An 18,241-nucleotide genomic window follows, 5' to 3' on the forward strand; every position below is an offset into this window, starting at 1 on the left:
TACATAAACATCTGTCCTCAGTGAGAATGAGAGGAGATGAAGAGAAGAGGACAGTCCCCAATAAAGCAGTGAGGTCCAAACGGACAAGTTGCAGGGAAGTTTGGTTGAGAAAGACTTCACTAGGGTACTTTCAGCTCTACATAACAGGTGACATGTCATTGGTTATGACAGGGTTAATAACAACCTGTTAATTAGGGTCCCAAAAAGCAACACATTTCCTATTTAGTGTACTACTTTTGTACAGGACCCTTGGGCTCTGTTTAAAGTAGTGCACTATATAGGAAATAGAGTGCCATTTGGGATGCAAACCACTGGCAACCGTATTCAGACTGACCCCAGCTGACTTGCTGGCAGGTAAACCAGGCAATCTAAACTGTTAGATCTGCAATAACAGTGTTAAGTAACTTGTTACAAACTGTTCGGGTCTGACTCGTCACATTGTGTTTATGACTGGGGCTATGAAGGGAATGTCCTCTTCAGTTTAAACCACCTTTAATCCTGTACGGTCATAAAACAGTTTAGACCACAGGTGTCTTGTCACATTTCTTTGAAACTGAAAGTACCCTTTTGGCAAATAAGAAACATTGAAAGAAAAAGAGAAAGTAAACCAACAATAGTTTCCAATCATGCGTGGCGTGAATGATAGTGAGGGAGAATTGTTCAAGTCTCTCTTTAATAAAACTGGAATAATGAGGAATAAAAATCGAAAGAAATTATTACAATTCAAGAACTCCAGTCTGTTGTGTTGGCCCTCATGTCGGAGAGAAAGTTGATGACACCCCGTCTTACAACCAATCAACAATAAGCAACATGAGGGGTAAAAGAAAATCTACCAAGAAACAAAACCAGGTTTGCAGAATCAAACCATTAAATAAGTCATTTTTGATTAAATGTGTAAGATGGATTATTCTTTAAAGTAACAAAGAACATAATGACAAGTATTCTGTTTATACTATACAAAGCGTGTTCCGATAGCATATCCTTTTCATTAGGGGTATTTCATCAATGTCTGTAGGAACAGAATAGATCTGCTAGGGTCACTCCAGAAACTCTCTCCAAGGCTTTAGGCAGCAGACTACTATCATTTCTTGGGCTGCTGGACCTCAAGTCCCAGACCGTTCAATAACACTCCACCTGTCCCATTGTCCTGTTGCTGTGGCAACCCCTCGTCTCAGCCCAACCTTTCCCATTGTCCTGTTGCTGTGGCAACCCCTCGTCTCAGCCCAACCTTTCCCATTGTCCTGTTGCTGTGGCAACCCCTCGTCTCAGCCCAACCTTTCCCATTGTCCTGTTGCTGTGGCAACCCCTCGTCTCAGCCCAACCTTTCCCATTGTCCTGTTGCTGTGGCAACCCCTCGTCTCAGCCCAACCTTTCCCATTGTCCTGTTGCTGTGGCAACCCCTCGTCTCAGCCCAACCTTTCCCATTGTCTTATGTCAGATAGCATGACTCCGTCTGAACTATTGGTCAAGCGACTAGCGTTTCATAGGAGTGACGCAACCTGTCAAAAGACAATGAACTTTTCCATCTCCCTCTTCTTCAACCTCTACTTCTTTATCTATCATTTCTCCCTGCTCAGGCGAGGAAGACCACAAAGACGATGAAGAACACGATGAGGACGAGGAAGATCTTGACCATGAGCCAGCGGTTGGAGGACACAGACTGGAAGTACTTGAGGATCTCCGTGTGAGCCATGTCCACGTTGAGCTGAGTGTCCTCCACGTTAGCATCAATCCTACATGGGAGAGGAAACACACATAGGGCTTGTGACACACACACCGGGCAGTACCTCGAACATCTCAATTTCTCCCCTCTACACCGCATCTCTTTCTCCCTCAACTCCTCTTTCCCTCATCCACCTTGTTTCCCTGCTTCCCCATCATACTGCCCTCCTCCCCCTCCCTCACCTCTGTACTGTCTCCTCCTGCTCCTTCACCATGTGAGCCAGCTGCTGAAAGATAGAGCCCAGCTCTACGATGGTGCTCTCAATGTTCTGCATGGTGTCTGCACGGCTCTGGATGTATGAGTCCTACACCACAGAGAAACAGCATTATAGTAACACTGACAGACACAATACAGGTGATAATAAAGTGTTTGTACCTGCTCATCAATGAGCTGGAGCTGTAGAGGGTTAGACTGGTTGTCCATGTTGATGGCCACCTCAGCCCCCATACTCCTGGACTCATCCTGCATCAACACTGAACTCTCTGGCAGAGGAGAGAGAAACGACAGTCAGTTAGAAGGAAGAGAAAATAAAGTTCTGTGATTGGAATTCACAGAGACATTTGTGAAGTGATCTGGTGTAGGAATTAGAGGCTGAAGGTGAAGTAAACGTGGTGTGTTTTCTTACTGAAGTTGTTGGCGTGGAGAGGAGAAGAGACGTGACGCTGAGAGAACTGTTCTCTCCTGTTCTTCTGCTGCTTCAGGTTCTAGAGAAAGAGAAAATGAGAACGATATAGGCAACCTACAATTATGAGGATTTTAGAAGGTTTAATGACAGAAAGTTCCAGAGTGACAGAACGTTCCAGTGAATCTTACCTCCGTTCTTACTTCTAGAACTGACTTGAAGTCATTGGACATAGACGCCAGTTTGGACTGCAACAAAACAAGGAGTTGTTGATTTTATAAAGCCTCAGGTTTCATATGGCTACATCATTTTACTCATCCACATCAGTTAGATAATGCAGTAGAGGCACTGGCAGTCAGACCTGCAGGGAGATGACGATGGTGTTGGAATGGGTCTGGATGTGTCTGCCGCTGGGCGCTCCGCGTGAACGAATCAGATCCTGCAGCTGGGCAATCTGCTTGTTCAGGCTGTTAATGTCCTGCGAGGGGAATAGTGGGAGACAGGCAGGGCACAGCAGTGTAACACAGACTGCGTCCACTAAAACAGCTAAGTCTGTCACTTGCATAGAGATTCCACCTGACTGACTGGTCATCGTGTTTGCGATTTATAGTTCATAACGAGAAACAGCCGACTGCTTTTCCTGTATCGGTGTCAATTCAAAATAAGAAAAAAAAAATCTCACCTGCTTGATGATGTAGGTTAACTCTTCAATCTCCACTGCCTTGTCATCAAATAGAGATCTTCTTTTAGCCACTGAAAAGGTCAAAACAGACATATCCAGAACTATAAAAAAAGCAGAGTTTTTCCAAATAGCTATTTCACTCATAAATATTGAAACATAAACATTGACATATACTTACATATAGTGAGTTTCTCTAGTTTAGCAAATGTATTACTCAAGTCCTTCCCTATTCTCCTGGAGAGGTTCAAAACAACACAAGATTGGTATCACAGTGATAGGCCTAAACATGAACGCGGTGAAAAGAAACTGCTAGTGCATGTACATACGTGGAATGTAAAGTATGTCCTTCGGTAAAATGATAAGAGAAAAGAACAGCCTACATTCCAAAGAGATCATGCAGAGCTACAATGTGATTAAAACGCCATGGAGAAACTAACAGCAACAACTGGCTATTTACTAAACTTCAAATCAGACACAGGTGCCAACTACACCCCTGAGTGGTTTAACTGTGTAATGTGAGCAAGTTGGCTGGCAGTGGGACTCACTTGGCCATGAGGGTGAAGTCACTGCGTTGCTTGAGAGCACTGAGGGCTGGCTTGGTGTGCTGAACACCATTCTGTAGAGAGAGAGAGAGAGAATGAGAAAGAGTGATTAAAAGAGACATCATTTGTGACAGATTACAAGAGGGGGAATGAATAGGTTCCTCTATCTCCCATAGGTTATGTTTAGTATCCCCCAGCCTTGATCAGATGGCTATTTCAACATCACTGCCCTTGCCTCTCCCCAGTGGCGACCCGTCATTTAGTGCAGAGCCCCACCTGTTTTCAGCCCCGCATTTTTAGGTAAAAAAAAAGTGTGTCACTCATGGAACAGTACATCATCGCCAATTCTAAGATTAGAGTTATATCAGAAGTGCCCATCCGGCCTCCCCAGTGGCGCAGTGGTCTAAGGCTGTGCCACTAGAAATCCTGGTTCGAGTCCAGTCTCTGTCTCAGCCAGCCATGACCGGGAGACCCATGGGGGGGCGCACAATTGTCCCAGCATCATCCGGGTTATGGGAAGTGTTTGGCCGGCAGGGATGTTCTTGTCCCATCACGCTCTAGCAACACGTGGAGGGCCGGGCGCAATGCATGCTGACATGGTCGCCGGGAGTACTGTGTTTCCTCAGACACATTGGTGTGGCTGGCTTCCGGGCTAAGCAGGCATTGTGTCAAGAAGCAGTGCGGCTTGACTGGGTTTAGAGGATGTATGGCTCTCGACCTTCGCCTGTCTCAAGTCCGTACGGGAGTTGCAGCGATGAGACCAGACTAACTACCAATTGGATACCATGAAATTGGTGAGAAAAAGGGGTAAAAGTAACAAATAGAAAAAAGAAGTGCCCATCCATGAAGGCTCAAGGTCATTTGCCTCAGATAGAATGACATCGTTAAATCTACATTAGCTTTGCTTGGACTGTCAACATCATACTCTCAAACAGTTGGAAGTCGCTAATTCAACAATGAGTGGTTTGGGAAGGAATCAGTGGCTAACTGAATTCAAGACAACTGGGAACACAGGGGAAAAACACGTTTTGAACGGTGATTCAACTTGGAATTGTAAATCGAGCATCTTTCTCTTTGATGACAAAATTTGCCCATGAAGGACCGCCGCGCCACTTTCCTGTTCAAGCACATCACAACAACGTGAGTCCAAAAATGTCTTATACTGCTTCATAAATGATATAGGATACCAGAGAGATATGTATTCTGTAGTTAATAAAGTAATACTAAGTGTATTTTTTATTTAACCTTTATTTAACCAGGTAAGCTAGTTGAGAACAAGTTCTCATTTGCAACTGCGACCCGGCCAAGATAAAGCAGAGCAGTTCGACACATACAACAACAGAGTTACACATGGAATAAACAAAACATACAATCAATAATACAGTAGAAAAAAAACTAAACAAAGTCTATATACAGTGAGTGCAAATAAGGTCAAATAAGGGAGTTAAGGCAATAAATAGGCCATGGTGGCGAAGTAATAACAATATGGCAATTAAACACTGGAATGGTAGATGTGCAAAAGATGGATGTGCAAGTAGAGATACTGTGGTGCAACAGGAGCAAAATAAATAAACACAGTATGGGGATGAGGTAGATAGATGGGCTGTATAGAGATGGGGTATGAACAGGTGCAGTGATCGGTGAGCTGCTTTGACAGCTGGTTCTTAAAGCTAGTGAGGGAGATGGGAATCTCCAGCTTCAGTGATTTTTGCAGTTTGTTCCAGTCAGGGGCAACAGAGAACTGGAAGGAAAGGCGACCAAATGAGGAATTGGCTTTGGGGGGGGGTGACCAGTGAGATATACCTGCTGGAGCGTGTGCTACGAGTGGGTGCTGCTATGGTGACCAGCGAGCTGAGATAAGGCGGGGTTTTACCTAGCAGAGACTTGTAGATAACCTGTAGCCAGTGGGTTTGGCGACGAGTATGAAGTGAGGGCCAGCCAACGAGAGAGTACAGGTCGCAGTGTGTGTTGGAGGCTATTTTATAGATGACATCGCCAAAGTCAAGGATCGGTAGGATGGTCAGTTTTACGAGGGTATGTTTGGCAGCATGAGTGAAGGAAGCTTGGTTGCGAAATAGGAAGCCGATTCTAGATTTAATTTTTGATTGGAGATGCTTAATGCGAGTCTGGAAGGAGAGTTTACAGTCTAGCCAGACACCTAGGTATTTGTAGTTTTCCACGTATTCTAAGTCAGAGCCGTCCAGAGTAGTGATGCTGGATGGGCGGGCAGGTGCGGGCAATGATCGGTTGAATAGCATGCATTTAGTTTATTTGCGTTTAAGAGCAGTTGGAGGCCACGGAAGGAGAGTTGTATGGTATGTTCTGTAGTAAGCTGTTATTACCCCATGTGCCTCACCCTAATAATTTGGTCTATTTTCACCAACGCGGTATTGTAAACACATTGTTCGCAGCCGGTGTTTGCCTGTTTGCTAAAAACCTATTTAAGAGTAATGTAATCATTGAATATTGTAAGAACTTTCATTGTCTGTTTATATTCCACGTTCTGAATTCTGTCGCTGTACATTTCAAAAGTGCTGAACAAAGAGTTATATTGACTACGTCTGTCGTCTCTCACTCATTAATGTCTTAATCGAAATTACGGATAGCCTCTTATCCGCTTGTCGTCCCCTTGTGCCATAGTTTGCACATCTCAATTGTCATTAGAAATCACATTTGTTTAAGCAAGTCAGCATTATCAGCTATGTTTTTTTAAAGGCAGTAAATGAGGCTGAATGAACTGTAGCAGTGGTAAGGTGTTGGGACTGCTGTTGGGGCAGCTTTATGTCCCAATATTAGAACAAGGAACAGATATAGCCCTTGGTTCTCTTCAGACCTGACTGGCCTTGACCAGCACAAAAACATCTTGTGGCGTACTGCATTAGCATCGAATATCCCCCGCAATATGCAACTTTTCAGGGAAGTTAGGAACCAACATACACAGGCAGTTAGGAAAGCAAAGGCTAGATTTTTAAAACACAAACTCCAGTGCAGCTGCCCACTGCACTGAAGCTAGGAAACACTGTCACCACTGATAAATCCAAAATAATTGAGAATTTCAATAAGCATTTTTCTACAGCTGGCCATGCTTTCCACCTGGATACCCCTACCTCAGTCAACAGCCCTGTACCCCCCACAGCAACTTGCCCAAGCCTCCCCATTTCTCCCTCACCCAAATCCAGATAGCTGATGTTCTGAAAGAGCTGCAAAATCTGGACCAGTACAATCATCTGGGGAAGACAATCTGGACCCTCTCGTTCTAAAATTACCTGCCGCAATTGTTGCAACCCCTATTACTAGTCTGTTCAACCTCTCTTTCGTATCATCTGAGATCCCCAAAGATTGGAAAGCTGCTGCGGTCATCCCCCACTTCAAAGGGGGAGACACTCTAGACCCAAAATGTTACAGACCTATATCTATCCGAACCCTGCCTTCCTAAGGTCTTCGAGAGCCAAGTTAACAAACAGTTCACCGACCATTTCGAATCCCACCGTACCTTCTCCACTATGCAATCTGGTTTCGGAGCTGGTCATGGGTGCACCTCAGCCACGCTCAAGGTCCTAAATTATATCATAACCGCCATCAATAAAAGACAATACTGTGCAGCCATATTCATTGACCTGGCCAAGGCTTTTGAATCTGTCAATCACCACATTCTTATTGGCAGACTCAGCAGCCTTGGTTTCTCAAATGACTGCCTCACCTGGTTCACCAACTACTTCTCAGACAGAGTTCAATGTGTCAAACATGTTGTCCGGACCTTTGGTAGTCTATGGGGGTGCCACAGGGTGCAATTCCTGGGCCAACTCTTTTCTCTGAATACATCAATGATGTCGCTCTTGCTGCTGGTGATTCTCTGATCCACTTCTACGCAGACGACACCATTCTGTATACTTCTGGCCCTTCTTTGGACACCATGTTAACTAATCTCCAGATGAGCTTCAATGCCATACAACATTCCTTCCGTGGCCTCCAACTGCTCTTAAATGCAAGTAAAACTAAATGCATGCTCTTCAAACGATCACTGCCCGCACCTGCATGCCAATCCAGCATCACTACTCTGGACGGTTCTGACTACTAGAATATGTAGACAACTACAAATACCTAGGTGTCTGGTTAGACTAAACTCTCCTTCCAGACTCACTTTAAGCATCTCCAATCCAAAATTAAATCTAGAATCGGCTTCCTATTTCGCAATAAAGCCTCCTTCCCTCATGCTGCCTAACATACCCTGGTAAAACTGACTATTCTATCGATCCTTGACTTCGGCGACGTCATTTACAAAATAGCCTCCAACACTCCACTCAGCAAATTGGATGCAGTCTATCACAGTGCCATCTGTTTTGTCACCAAAGCCCCATATACTGCCCACCACTGTGACCTGTATTCTCTCGTTTCCTGGCCCTCGCTTCATATTCATCGCCAAACCCACTGGGTTATCTATAAGTCTTTGCTAGGTAAAGCCCTGCCTTAGCTCACTGGTCACCATAGCAGCACCCACCTGGAGCACGCGCTCCAGCAGGTACATTTCACTGGCCACCCCCAAAGCCAATTCCTCTTTGGCTGCCTTTCCTTCCAGTTCTCTGCTGCCAATGACTGGAACGAATTGCAAAAAAAAAAATCACTGAAGCTGGAGACTCATATCTCCCTCACTAACTTTAAGCATCAGCTGTTAGAGCAGCTTACAGATCATTGCACCTGTACAAAGCCCATCTGTAAATAGCCCATCTGTAAATAGCCCATCCAACTACCTCATATTGTGTTTTTCTTTTTTTCTTTGCACCCCAGTATCTCTACTTGCACATTCATCTTCTGCACATCTATCACTCCAGTGTTTAATTGATATATTGTAATTACTTTGCCACTATGGCCTATTTATTCCCTTACCTCCCTAATCTTACCTCATTTGCGCACACTGTATATAGACTTTTCTATTGTGTTATCGACTGTACATTTGTTTATTCCATGTGTAACTCTGTGTTGTTGTTTGTGTCACACTGCTTTGTTTTTTCTTGGCCAGGTTGCAGTTGTAAATGAGAATTTGTCTCAACTGGTCTACCTGGATAAATAAAGGTGAAGAAAAAAATGTAAAAAATTATGATGTAGGCCCTAACAGTTTGTGGGCACCGTTTGTCACCGTTACAGTGCAGTTAATGTATTGTTTAGTGTTGTGGATTTGCTGGCATGCACCCCCCACAAAAAAAATGCCCCACCAAGATTTACATGCTAAAATCGCCACTGCCTCTCCCATACCTACATACCTGTCGGCTCTGTAGGGATTTGCAGGCGGACTGGAACTCGTTGGTTCGATCCCTGCACGTCATCCTGCCGCCTGTATATCACCAGCCTGCACTGGGCACGCCAAGGAGGAAGGGTCTGACGTCTGAAAGATATCGGTAGTGTACTATAGACCGGTCCGTGCTCCGTGGAAACAGTCACTACACCTCCTGATGTATATATGCCATTTAGCAGACGCTTTTATCCAAAGCGACTTACAGTCATGTGTGCATACATTCTACGTATGGGTGGTCCCGGGGATCGAACCCACTACCCTGGCGTTACAAGCGCCATGCTCTACCAACTGAGCTACAGAAGGAAACTCCTAACTGCGAGGCGTCAATCCGTGTCCAATGATGCACACGGGCATTCTCAATGTATCTGTAATATGATAGGAGTAACATAACCAAATCATTTCAAGTGACAGTTTGCTAGGTTGTCGGGCTATCAATCTAATTACCAATACGTTGTCTCAGTTTCCCCCAACAAAGCGGAGCTTGGCCAATTTGTTTAGCAATCAAGCCTCCCCACCGCCATTTATGTGCCTAGCTAGTAATAAGTAAGCTAATGTTAGCAAATCCATCATTACCACGGCAACACAAACGAAATGCTACCATACAGCTTATCTGACAGTGATGAAATAAAACTATAGCTAGCTAGATATCTGTTGTCATTTAAATGTTCTTAGGTACTGAACTATTTAGTTATGCCAAGCTACCGTTGACTAACTAACCTTAGCTAGTTTTAAAGAGCCGACTCCATCACAGCTGCTGTTTAGTTTACCCTAGAGATGTGGCTTGAATGTTTTGTTTGAATAAAGAAAACTCTCTCATGACAACATCAATCAAGTGTGTATATATATATATATAGGTTCCCTCGATAAACGTGATCAGTTTCAACTTACTATTAGCAAAATTCCACAAGAATTCACAGATCGTTCTATGTTTTTACCAAGCCGGGAATGAAAGTTTGAATCCGGGTCATTTCCGGATACTGACGTCATCGCCACGTCCACCACTGCTTAAATTGGATATATTCGGAAAAGGAGTCATCACATACCACCAGATGTCGCCATATCTTATGTTTTCTAACATATATGTCAACTTGTGCAGCATTCAAATCAACTGGACTCTATTCAATTATGCGTGGATAGTGAAGCGCATACAGAGTAGAAGGTTGATGTTTATTGTCACGAGTCGTGTCCTGGAGGCAGAAAGAAGCGATTTCCCATTACATAGGTCAGCTGCAAAGTCAAAATTGGTTACATTGTAAAAATTCCTGAAAACAAAAATGTTGTTTAGGCATTAGGATTAGCAGCGTGGTTAGATTTTGTGGCTGTGCAAGCAACTGACAACTCTGCAGAGCTGCCTCCAGAACAAGATTCATAACCAAAAACGCTAACCTGCTTTAGAGTATAGTGGAGATAACCGTGATTACCAAACTCCAGACTGTGAGAGAGAAAGGGAGGTAGAGAGACAGAGCGAAGGTAAGCTACACAAATGAATACAGGTAGAGAGATAACATCCAGGACTTGCTCAGATCTCATTCTATACCTACTGGCTCCCACATCCTTACCCCAACAAGAGCTGGCATGTTCAGACCACAACTATGCCCTCACCTATCTTCAATTCTCACCTTTCTATTCCCACTCAATCAGTCTTCCTATAGCCTATTCTCTTTCCACCTGAACACCACTTCTGTGAAAAAACAACATATGTTCTCTGATAATGCATAAATTAACAATATCTGTGCATTTGAGGGCATTCGAATTTTACAATGTCTCAAATTGATGCCATTGCCATAAATCTTTCAATTGCTTCTATGTTGTCTGAAATGATAGAGAATTATCAAAGCACCACAGAGATGCATGTTTCCGTAACAGATAACAGCTTGTTTTTTCATGCGTCACAGGGGACTTTAAACAACATTAATTTTCCTGTCAGAGAGAGACATGGCTGGCCATAGTCAACACACACACACACACACATCTCTCTCTCTCTCTCTCTCTCTCTCTCTCTCTCTCTCTCTCTCTCTCTCTCTCTCTCTCTCTCTCTCTCTCTCTCTCTCTCTCTCTCTCTCTCTCTCTCTCTCTCTCTCTCTAATTGTTCAATTCAAGGGCTTTATTGGCATGGGAAACATATGTTAACATTGCCAAAGCAAGTGAAGTAGGTAATAAACAAAAGTGAAGAACCAAAAAAATGAGCAGTAAACATTCCACCCACAGAAGTTCCAAAAGTATAAAGACATTTCAAATGTCATATTATGTATATATACAGTGTAGAAACAATGTGCAAATAGTTAAAGTACAAAAGGGAAAATAAATAAACATAAATATGGGTTGTATTTACAATGGTGTTTGTTATTCACTGGTTGCCCTTTTCTTGTGTCAACAGGTCACACATCTTGCTGCTGTGATGGCACACTGTGGTATTTCACCCAGTAGATATGGGAGTTCATCAAAAATGCGGGGGGGTTTTCAAATTTTTTGTGGATCTGTGTAATCTGAGGGAAATGTGTGTCTTTAATATGGTCATACATTTGGCAGGAGGTTTGGAAGTGCAGCTTAAGTCAAACCTTTCCTTAAGTTTTGGTCAGTCACAGTGGTCAGGTATTCTGCCACTGTGTATTCTCTGTTTAGGGCCAAAAAGCATTCTAGTTTGCTCTATTTGTTTGTTAATTATTTCCGATGTGTCAAGTAAATATCTTTTTGTTTTCTCATGATTTGATTGGGTCTAATTGTGTTGCTGTTCTGGGTCTCTGTGGGGTCTGTTTGTGTTTGTGAACAGAGCCCCAGGACCAGCTTGCTTAGGGGACTCTTCTCCAGGTTCATCTCTCTGAAGGTGATGGCTTTGTTATGAAAGGGTTGGGAATCGCTTCCTTTTAGGTTGTTGTAGAATTTAACAGCTCTTTTCTGGATTTTGATAATTAGCGGGTATCGGCCTAATTCTGCGCTGCGTGCATGATTTGGTGTTTTACGTTGTACACAGAGGATATTTTTGCAGAATTCTGTATGCAGTCTCAATTTGGTGTTTGTCCCATTTTGTGAATTATTGGTTGGTGAGCGGACCCTGACCTCACAACCATAAAGGACAATGGGTTCTATAACTGATTCAAGTATTTATTCCAGATCCTAATTGGTATGTTGAATTTTATGTTCCTTTTAATGGCATAGAAGGCCCTTCTTGCCTAGTCTCTCAGCTCGTTCATGGCTTTGTTGAAGTTACCTGTGGCTCTGATGTTTAGGCTGAAGTATGTATAGTTTTTTTTTGTGTGCTCTAGGGCAACAGTTTCTAGATGGAATTTGTATTTGTGGTCCTGGCGACTGGACCTTTTTTGAACACCATTATTTTTGTCTAATTGAGATTTACTGTCAGGACCCAGGTCTGGCTGAATCTGTGCAGAATATCTAGATGCTACTGTAGGCCCTCCTTGGTTGATGACAGATGCACCAGATCATCAGCAAACAGTAGACATTTGACTTCAGAATCTAGTCGGGTGCTGCGGACAGTTCTAGTGCCCTCACCAATTTGTTTATATATATATATATTGAAGAGGTTGTGGCTTAAGCTGCATCCCTGTCTCACCCCACGGCCCTGTGGAAAGAAATGTGTGTTTTTGGCAATTTTAACCGCACACTTGTTTTTGTACATGGATTTTTATAATGTTGTATGTTTTTCCCCAAACACCACTTTCCATCAATTTGTACAGCAGACCCTCATGCCAAATTGAGTCAAAGGATTGTTTTTAAATCAACAAAGCATGAGAAGACTTTTCCTTTGTTTTGGTTTATTTGTCAATTAGGGTGTGCAGGTTGAATACGTGGTCTGTGGTATGGTAATTTGGTAAAAAGCCAATTTTACATTTGCTCAGAACATTGTTTTCACTGAGGAAATGTACGAGTCTGCAGTTTTTTCTCTCTCTCTCTCTCTCTCTCTCTCTCTCTCTCTCTCTCTCTCTCTCTCTCTCTCTCTCTCTCTCTCAATTCAATTCAATTCAATTCAAGGGCTTTATTGGCATGGGAAACATGTGTTAACATTGCCAAAGCTCTCTCACTCTCACACACAAACAGCTGCTGCTACAAAAGCAGAGGAAAACATGTCTCTGGGGTTATAGCACTAATACATACAGAGAACGGTGGAAAAATACAGGAAATCATTTCCACAGATAGGGAGTGAAGGATAAAGAGAGGGGGTGAGAGATGAGGAGTTTCAGGGACACACAACGAGTCACTGGTTCTCAGGGGCACCACCATCGAATCAGAGACAGTTCCAATATTATTCTGCACTAACATGACAAGGTTCTGGGACTTTTTCAGAGAGTAGAAAACCTTTTTACAAAAAGGGGAATAGGATTAAAGGTTGAAAATACATCCATGTCTTCTGATGGATGAGTCACTGTCTCTCCCTCCCTCCCTCTGTCTCCCTAATCTTGTGCAGGCTTCTATATTTAGTCACTGGCAGGATGCCCTCCATGACAGGTAGGCCAGGCAGCATCAGCCTTGAGCTCACTCTCACTGGAGCTGACTGGCTCTCTCTCAGGGTGGGGAGGAAGACAAACTGCATCACTGAAAGAGCTAGAGGGAGAGGGAGAGAGAGAGAGAGATGTCTATCTCAGGGTGGGGAGGGCCCCAAAAGATGAACTGCATCACTGAGAGAGATGTAGAGACTGGATGAGAAAGAATTACTCCTCTCAGAAGCCAGTTTCAAGATATAATCTGCTATCGGAAATTGCACAGTCACTGCCTCTCACAGCCTCTGACATGTGAAGTCAATATGAGGACGATTGAGTATATTCCCATAAAATCATACTATCATCACTTGTTTGAAGATGAAAATAATTGCCACTCAGCAACACACACACACACACACACACACACACACACACACACACACACACACACACACACACACACACACACACACACACACACACACACACACACACACACACACACACACGGCTGACTCAGCACAGTTCAGGAGGAGAGTCAATATTATTTCTCATATCATCACGTCACTCACACGCTCTCTATCCCTCCATCCCTCACTCCCAGGGTGTCACTTCAATCATCAGCCTGTTTATCTTTCATTACTGCTGAGAGGGATGAAAAAGAAGAGAGGGAGGAGGGATGGTGGTAAAAGAGGGATGACATCAAAGAGATTACAGGAAGGGCAGTGGAAGCATTGGAGAGTCTACCAATAACAAAACATTTTACGAAAAATAAGACATTTCCTTTAATAATATCTGGAACATTGTATCATGGTTGTTTTGTTTTGAACATTTCCTAGTAGTACTAACATCCTCAGCAGTACAGTATGCTTCTTTGTTTACATAGACATTGAACTGATTAATCGCCATAATATACTGTGACACAAAACGGCATGGTACAGCGACTCACACACATCAAATAGGGCATAAATGGTGTAGCAGCAATATCAGTGTTATACACATTACAACGCATTTGTAATTGTAGATTCTGTAACATGGGAGTATAGCTGGAATGAATTACAAGACATTCTAAAGTATGGTCTAGGTCATACACATGATGGTGGCTGGATATAAGACATTATATAGTATTATTATTATGATCTACATTTAGTCAGGGTCTGCCTGCTATAGCGGAGTATAAGACAGTTGGGGCTTGAATAGGTCTACCTAGACAGTAGATAGGGTATGTTCTAGACTCGCTTTGCCAAACTCATGGGTCTACAACACAGTGGCTGAGGGAAGACTAAGGGCGTGCAGAAAAGAGGAGCAACCAGCACATTCATGTCGGATATGTAATGGACATTTGTAGTATAGTACTGTATGAATGGAGAATATAGTCCCTTCTCCAAGTCTTTCTGTAACTGGCAAGTTTCATAATGATAATGTGGGGTGGTTATATCTGTCCTGTTTCACACATACACAAGTGTTTATTATATGCATGTGTAAATTGTAAATGTGTTTTTTGCATATCCCAACTCTCCCTGAGACACCCTCAGAGAGTGGGCTCACAGACAGTTTCCTGTGGACCCTCACAATGTTTGACAATGACGCTTTGCAAACTACACAGCAGGGGGGTTGTTTTGGCATTCACAGGCCACCATTAAGAGGAGAGGAGCTCACAGATGCTTCAATGTATAGAGAGGGGAGGGGAGACATACTCAGTAGAGCTGCATAGTGTCTGGTCTGACTGCCATCACAGGACCAATCTCAGAGCCTGAATTCAAACACACTTTTCACATACAGCTCACAAATCCCTCAGCTATATCTGTTAACAGGCAGACTTCGGGAGAATCATTGATATGTTGTCAGAGTTTTATCTCATTATTTTTGGAGAGGAATCTGCTACTTCAGCTAAAATACTTGTATGCTCATCCCAGTCTCTGAATCAGAGGCCATACTTATTGCTTAGTGAAAATAAACATTTCAGACCGAGTTCAAAATAAAAGGACAATATAAAAAGGAATGTCAGTGGAATAACACTTGGAATGTGACACTCAGGTTCTGGAATTGCAATATGTTTTACATTAGGAGGGTTCTAGAACTGCTAACAGGTATGGAAACTTGATGTGAAGGAAGAGAGATCATTTGTTTTGTTTGTTGAATGAGATTCTTGCAAACCAATATTATATTGTAGCTGTATCCTTACCCACACAGCTCTAAGCATCCCTCACAGACAGAAAGCCTGCCACCCTGATTCAGATTGATGGCTACCCAAAGTAAATAGACCCGTAACTGTATCTGTAGCTTGCTTACCATGCTAATGGCCAAGTTGTTCAAACACTGATCAATTCTGACACGGCCATGGACCATAGTTATGGACCAAATCCTGTTTCACCAGTGACATGCTACATGGGGGTAGGAGAAACTATCAGTAAATACATCTGTTAAGTTCCAGACACCCATCCCATCTCAGTTCCACAAAACAATACAAACCCCAGATAATGATGTATAATACTACATGTTTTCTTTTTACGAGACAACATTTCCCTGGTGAATATTTTTGTTGCACATTATAATGTATATTGTGTCAGATTTTTTGACCATTGAGAACTCTCTCCCTGTTTAAATGCTACACAGTTGTCCATATGTTTAGACGCCTCATGTCTAAATAGTGGTATTAGTCGGCCAGCCAGAGGAACTCTTTATGTACACGGATTAAGAACAAACAAAAACAAAGAAATATTTCACAATATAGATCATCTTTTAAGTCAATAGGACAAAATGATGCCAAAATATAACAACTTATACAAATACAATAAAATGAAGTATAAAAAACATTTAGATTTAAAAATGTTATACTTAATTCCACTCTTTATATTCCATGTAAAACAAAAGCTTATAAGATACCTGCATTCATTTCTATTTAGAAGTGTGTGTGTGTGTGTGTGTGTGTGTGTGTGTGTGTGTGTGTGTGTGTGTGTGTGTGTGTGTGTGTGTGTGTGTGTGTGTGTGTGTGTGTGTGTGTGTGTGTGTGTGTGTGTGTGTGTGTGTGTGTGTGTGTGTGTGTGTGTGTGTGTGTGTGTGTGTGTGTGTGTGTGTGTGTGAACCCCTGGACCATAGCCAGGCTTCATCATTGTCATTCCCCTCACTGCCCTGTCGGCGTGAACAGCCCTTTCACTCTGGAGCAGAAAGATGGAGACAAAAACCAAATCAAACAGATGACAGAAAACCCTTTAGTGATTCAGCCTGATTCACACTGTGAATGAGAGACAGCAGGGTAACCCATCTGTGCCGATCAATGTGTAGACCACACAAATACAGTCTATGCAGCTATTCAACTCACTTAGCTATTGGTCTATGGGGGTGCAGCCTGACGGCTTTATACACATAGCTGGTGTGTGTGTGCATGTGTTTGTCCATGTGTGTGTGTGTCCATTCACTATTCTATATCTTTACTGCACTTTAATGACTTGACCCTGGAATCATTCTCCTATCGGAGTCTCCCTGTAGAAAATATAACACGTGTTTCAAGACCAGGATCATCATCACTGTTGCCATTGTCTTTCTGCAAAAAAAGTCCAACTGCAGTTCATGGGCAACACTGACCCACCGTGTCTATGAAGACAACAACAAAACTCAACATGAACATGTCTGTTATATCTAATCTGTGATCAGTCTCTAAATCCTCTTCATGTCCCAATGTCTCATACAGAAGCGGAGGTGTGAGTGTTGAATTGTGTCCGGTCCACAACTGACGTCCTGGCCACCCACTGCCTCACATTGCCATCATGATACCGGACATCAATACTGTGCTTTACATTTGGTCCCATCATTGTCCCTTGTGCAGGAGATGGTGTTTCTAAACATGTTGACTAAGTGCCTGAAGAAGCTGTGTGATGATGAGACTGACTGACTGCACATATACAGATCTAGACACAGTTGGTGCACATGTGTATATACAGTGGTTTCGGAAAGTATTCAGACCCTTTGACTTTTTCCACATTTTGTTAAGTTACAGCCTTATTCTAGAATCGATTCAAAAACAAATATCCTCAGCAATGTACACACAATACCCCATGATGACAAAGCAAGAACAGGTCTTTAGAATGTATTAAAAATACAAAAATAGAAATACCTTGTTTACATAAGAATTCAGACCCTTTTCTATGGGACTCAAAATGCAGCTCAAGTGCATCTTGTTTCCATTGATCATCCTTGAGATGTTTCTACAACTTGATTGAGTCCACCTGCGGTAAATTAAATTGATTGGACAGCTGTCTGTATGAGGTCCCACAGTTGACAATGCATGTCAGAGCAAAAACAAAGCTATGAGGTCAAAGAAATTGTCAGTAGAGCTACAAGACAGGATTGTGTCGAGGCACAGATCTGGGGAAGGGTACCAAAAACATTTCTGAAGCATTAAAGGTCTCCAAGAACACAGTGGCCTGCATCATTCTTACATGGAAGAAGTTTGGAACCACCAAGACTCTTCCTAGAGGTGGCAGCCTGGCCAAACTGAGCAGTCGGGGGGGGGAGAAGGGCCTTTGTCAGGGAGGTGACCAAGAACCCGATGGTCACTCTGACAGAGCTCCAGAGTTCCTCTGTGGAGATGGGAGAACCTTCCAGAAGGACAACCATCCCTTTATGGTGGCCAGACGGAAGCCACTCCTCAGTAAAAGGCACATGACATTCCCCTTGGAGTTTGCCAAAAGGCACCTAAAGACTCTCAGACCTTGAGAAACAAGATTCTCTGGTCTGATGAAACCGAGATTGAACTCTTTGGCATGAATGCCAAGCGTCACGTCTGGAGGAAACCTGGCACCATCCCTACAGTGAAGCATGGTGGTGGCAGCATCATGCTTTGGGGATGTTTTTCAGCAGCAGGGACTGGGAGACGAGTCAGGATCGAGGCAAAGATGAACGGAGCAAAGTACAGAACGATCCATGATGAAAACCTGCTCCAGAGCGCT

General features: G+C 43.1%; 1 protein-coding gene across 2 annotated transcripts; it reads right to left on the reverse strand.

Annotated features, from left to right (window-relative positions):
* Positions 1-201: 201 nt before the first annotated feature.
* LOC123993601 (syntaxin-5-like) lies at positions 202-9,014 on the reverse strand. 2 transcript variants are annotated; one of them, XR_006831475.1, is made up of 11 exons: positions 8,828-9,014; positions 3,573-3,643; positions 3,206-3,261; positions 3,028-3,098; positions 2,707-2,823; positions 2,537-2,593; positions 2,349-2,427; positions 2,099-2,205; positions 1,906-2,027; positions 1,417-1,733; positions 202-1,369 (listed from the first exon to the last, which is right to left on the reverse strand). XR_006831475.1 is itself a non-coding variant. In XM_046295939.1 (10 exons), exons 1-10 carry the CDS (start codon positions 8,888-8,890, stop codon positions 1,574-1,576), a joined length of 903 nt encoding a protein of 300 aa, XP_046151895.1. In that variant the 5' UTR covers positions 8,891-9,014; the 3' UTR covers positions 202-1,573. The 2 variants fall into 2 exon arrangements, 1 of the variants encoding a protein (XP_046151895.1); XM_046295939.1 differs by having other exon boundaries at positions 202-1,733.
* Positions 9,015-18,241: the final 9,227 nt, after the last annotated feature.

This window comes from Oncorhynchus gorbuscha, linkage group LG13, assembly GCF_021184085.1.
Source record: "Oncorhynchus gorbuscha isolate QuinsamMale2020 ecotype Even-year linkage group LG13, OgorEven_v1.0, whole genome shotgun sequence".
Taxonomy (NCBI): domain Eukaryota; kingdom Metazoa; phylum Chordata; class Actinopteri; order Salmoniformes; family Salmonidae; genus Oncorhynchus; species Oncorhynchus gorbuscha.

Coding starts and splice junctions, on each gene's coding strand:
- LOC123993601 (XM_046295939.1), bottom strand. CDS start 8,890: ATGACGTGCAGGGATCGAACCAACGAGTTCCAGTCCGCCTGCAAATCC. Junction 2,206..2,348: donor TCTCCACGCCAACAACTTCA/GTAAGAAAACAC, acceptor CTCCTCTGCCAG/AGAGTTCAGTGTTGATGCAG. Junction 1,734..1,905: donor CAGGAGGAGACAGTACAGAG/GTGAGGGAGGGG, acceptor TCTCCCATGTAG/GATTGATGCTAACGTGGAGG.